The 3,663-nt window shown below is 35.4% G+C and overlaps 1 protein-coding gene across 1 annotated transcript; it reads right to left on the bottom strand.

Annotated features, from left to right (window-relative positions):
- Window positions 1-2,820: 2,820 nt before the first annotated feature.
- LOC136535001 (uncharacterized) lies at window positions 2,821-3,663 on the bottom strand (the record flags this gene model as incomplete). Its single annotated transcript, XM_066527350.1, has 3 exons — window positions 2,821-3,280; window positions 3,411-3,545; window positions 3,634-3,663. Coding segments are annotated over 3 exons (546 nt in total), but the record flags the coding sequence as incomplete, so codon positions are not given.

The following is a 3,663-nucleotide window of genomic DNA, read 5'->3' as shown; positions in this document are numbered from 1 at the left end:
TCAAATCGCATATTTATGATGTCGATATCCAATCGTATCCTATCCGACATAGTTGACACTATCCGTATTTGAATCCGAATCCGGACAGAAATATGAAAACAAATGTAATATCGGTGATATCCGTCCGTATCCGATCCGTTTTCATCCCTACTTACCGCCTGTGACTGGAAGGTCCTGGGTTCGAGTCGCAGTCTCCTCACATTACACAGGCGAGGGTAAGGCGTGCCACTAACACCCTTCCCAGACCCCGCACAGAGCGGGAGCTCTCTGCACTGGGTACGCCCTTTTTTTTTAATATAATGCTACATCATTCATATAACTAGACATTTTATTAAAATGTTAATTTGGTATTTTCTCCAAACATTATAATTATTATTTTTTAATAATGTTACAAAACAAATACTAGTGCAATTTTGATTATAATATTGGCTTGATAGCTAGCTAAAACACTAATTTATACTTGTTTCGTCATAGCATGACCATAAAAATATATTAATATAATTTAAAAATATAAAGTACGCAAAATCATAAATAATATTATTTTATTCATAAAGCATGACGTTTTATGAAAATCTGTTTATTGTTTTTACAATAATAGCATTAAAGTAATACTGTAGTAATTTTTTTTTTGTAAAATGTAATTTTTGGCATTCTATTACTAAGGAAAAAATATTTTTAGTTATTCAAATGGGAAAATAAAATTGTCATTGAATTTAGTGATATCATATTCGGTTTTAAACCATCTAGTTTGTGTTTGTATCCATTTTTAAGTGTGAATGTAAATATGAAACGTGTGCTATCCAAATCGGATAGATTTTTATGATATCTAAATTTGGATTTGAACAGTTCGATTTTGTGAGTTTATCTGTGGATGATGGCCATCGCCAACGGTGATCTTCTACAAGCACGAGCACTATGGTAAGGACATGACATTGCTCAGCGCATTCTGGGCCATGGAACGACATGACTCATGCAAAACTCAGTGTCGTCAAACTCAAAGAAGAGCAAGATTGAGGCGGCCTTCTCAAAGTAGGGGAAGTGGGGAACTCAAACCTCTTTGGGCGACCTCCTTCTCCTCCTTGGCATCTTTCACTAGGGCAAAGTTGTGATGGGTTAAGTGTTGGAGATGTGATGTGTGGCCGCGAGGAGCTAGACGCTGCCAGAGATTTCGTGTGGCACTATATCATACAGACACCTCATGGGTGTTGCGCAACTGGTGGGGCTTTGAGAGAGTATAGGATGCTATTTTTGTATGAATATTTTGTAATTTTGTGTTATTTTCACCACTAAATGATCTCAAATGAAAAAATGTTGTAACTAAAAGGTTTTAGATCTCGTCAAGAACCACAATTTTAGAATAGGGTCCGTGATTGTTCAAAATTTTAAAAAAAATGTATTCGAGAAAAAATAAAAATTTGAATATCAAAATATGATAACTTTAAACGAATATTTGAGAGTCTAAACGACTTCGAATAAAAAACTTGTCAACTAAAATGTTTTAGAACGCATTACCTACAAATTTGATATTGACCATGTCAACATTCAAGATCGTTTCATAATTTTAGATTTTGAATTTGAAAATCTAAAAATTTCAAATACTGAAATGCATTTAGGTCTCTAAACGACTTCAAGTAAAAAACTTGTCTACAACAAAGTTGTAATGCAATGAGAGCTAAAACATTGGTGTATACTATGTCAACATCCAAGATCATCTAAAAACTCTTAAACTAAATTTCAAATTTCAAGTAATTAAAATGATTTTTTGGACTCTAAACCGTTTCAAATAAAAAAACTTATCAACTACAAAGTTGTATATCGCGTCGACCTGCATAATTTTGTTATAATTTTTTTCTTCATCCAACTTTATATGAAATAATTATTTTTGATGCAACTATTTCTATAGGCAGGTCTCTCTATTAATCGATTTCTAGAAGCGGCAAGAGCGGTTCTCTCTATTAATCGATTTCTAGAAGCAACACACATTTGTTAATAGCAATTTTTAGAGGCTTCCTTAGGATGCCCGCTTCTATAAATGATTAGTTGGGTCACTCTGTTAATTGGTTTCTAGAAGCGGCATGCCTATGTTAATAGGCATTATTAGAGGCCTCCTTAGGATGACCGTCTCTGTAAATGATTAATAGAGGCAAACGTTTGCATGAAACTTGCCAGACTATTTATAGAGGCAACTTCTAAAAATGCCTGCCTCTGTTAATTAGGGCCTGTCTCTTAAAATGTTTTTTGTAGTAGTGATATTTTCATGTTATCTAAGCCATTGACAGGTTAAGGGCTTTCAGCTTGTGAAAAGAATGCTTAAGTTTCAGGCGTCAAAAGTAAAACATGAATGAATTTTAAGCACTGTAATAAGTATAAGAAGAAAACTAAAAAAACTGTCTGGTAGTCTTCGGGTGTACAAGACCAATACACTCCATTTACAAATGAGGTCAATTATGAGTTAGGGAGAGATACAGTCAAAGGAGAATGTAGAAATAAGCAGGATGACGTTTATTAATATAAATATATACATATAGCAAATCAAAATTTATATATAGAAATTCACCAAGTTTGATAGTGGTCAACTTTGTCAGCGTTGTGCGTGGAACATGACATAATATCGGCATGGGCCTTATGGTTTACCAAAGAGGTTTTATTTTTGTGAGGAAACAACAATATATTATTTGATGGGATACATACGAACAGCAATAATCACAATGAAAACTAGGTGGGAAACTAACAATTGACATATCAATGAGTCTTTGTCTGTTCAAAACAAAATATAGCACAAAATCATGGGTTGACAAACCATAGTGTCCACGGAAAGGAGATAATACATATCAGCACACTGCAAGATAAATCTAACTGAATATTCATCCAGCTTGAAAGCCAAATACCATTAGACCAACTAGTGAAATCTTTGAAAAGGGTCGGTTGACAGACCATGTACTTGCTTAGCAACTAGGAGGTCATCAGGTGGAACATTCTTGACTCTTTTCGATATGTTAGGGGATACAAAATCGATCTGTGCACCCCTTGAAGCCCTCTTTTCGATATGGAGCCGCTTATGTTGTCTTGCAATCCACACGTCGCTAACATTCTTGACTGCTAACTCAAGCCTCAGTGACTCCAACACTCTGTAATTTGATACAAAAAGCTTGACAAAGTTAATATGTGACTTGCTTCCTTCATAGTTTACCAGCACAATTTTCCTCACACGAATGTCAAGGGTGGCAATAAGTTTTTGGCATTTAAGATACGACACATCTTTCAACCAAACAGCTTGTGCCTGCAAAAGCAAAGTGAACATACAAATGATGTCAATGGTCAACCTAGGCATTAGAAACAAAATCATTGATACATATAGTACAAATTGACCAAAAATGCTGATGCATGCACAATTTGGTACAGTGAGTCACCTTGATGTACAACCTCTCCAAGCGGGGAAAGCACTTCACTAAATTAACAGCCGCATCCAAACAAAGTTTCACATCAGATAAAGATAAAACCCTCACACTAGGTAACACGACCGTCATGCTAGCAACAGTTGATCCCTGAGTTATATTAAGCATACAATCAAAACATGATTAACGGGCTAGGATCCCTCATGTGGGCTGGTGAAACTGAGAGTGGTGCCTGTACCTGAAAAAAGGTTGGATCGTCCCCGTGGTT

Source organism: Miscanthus floridulus, unplaced genomic scaffold (assembly GCF_019320115.1).
Source record: "Miscanthus floridulus cultivar M001 unplaced genomic scaffold, ASM1932011v1 os_2475_1_2, whole genome shotgun sequence".
Classification (NCBI taxonomy): domain Eukaryota; kingdom Viridiplantae; phylum Streptophyta; class Magnoliopsida; order Poales; family Poaceae; genus Miscanthus; species Miscanthus floridulus.
The sequence above is the reverse complement of the archived record's forward strand: the minus strand, read 5'-3'. Positions and strand labels throughout refer to the sequence as shown.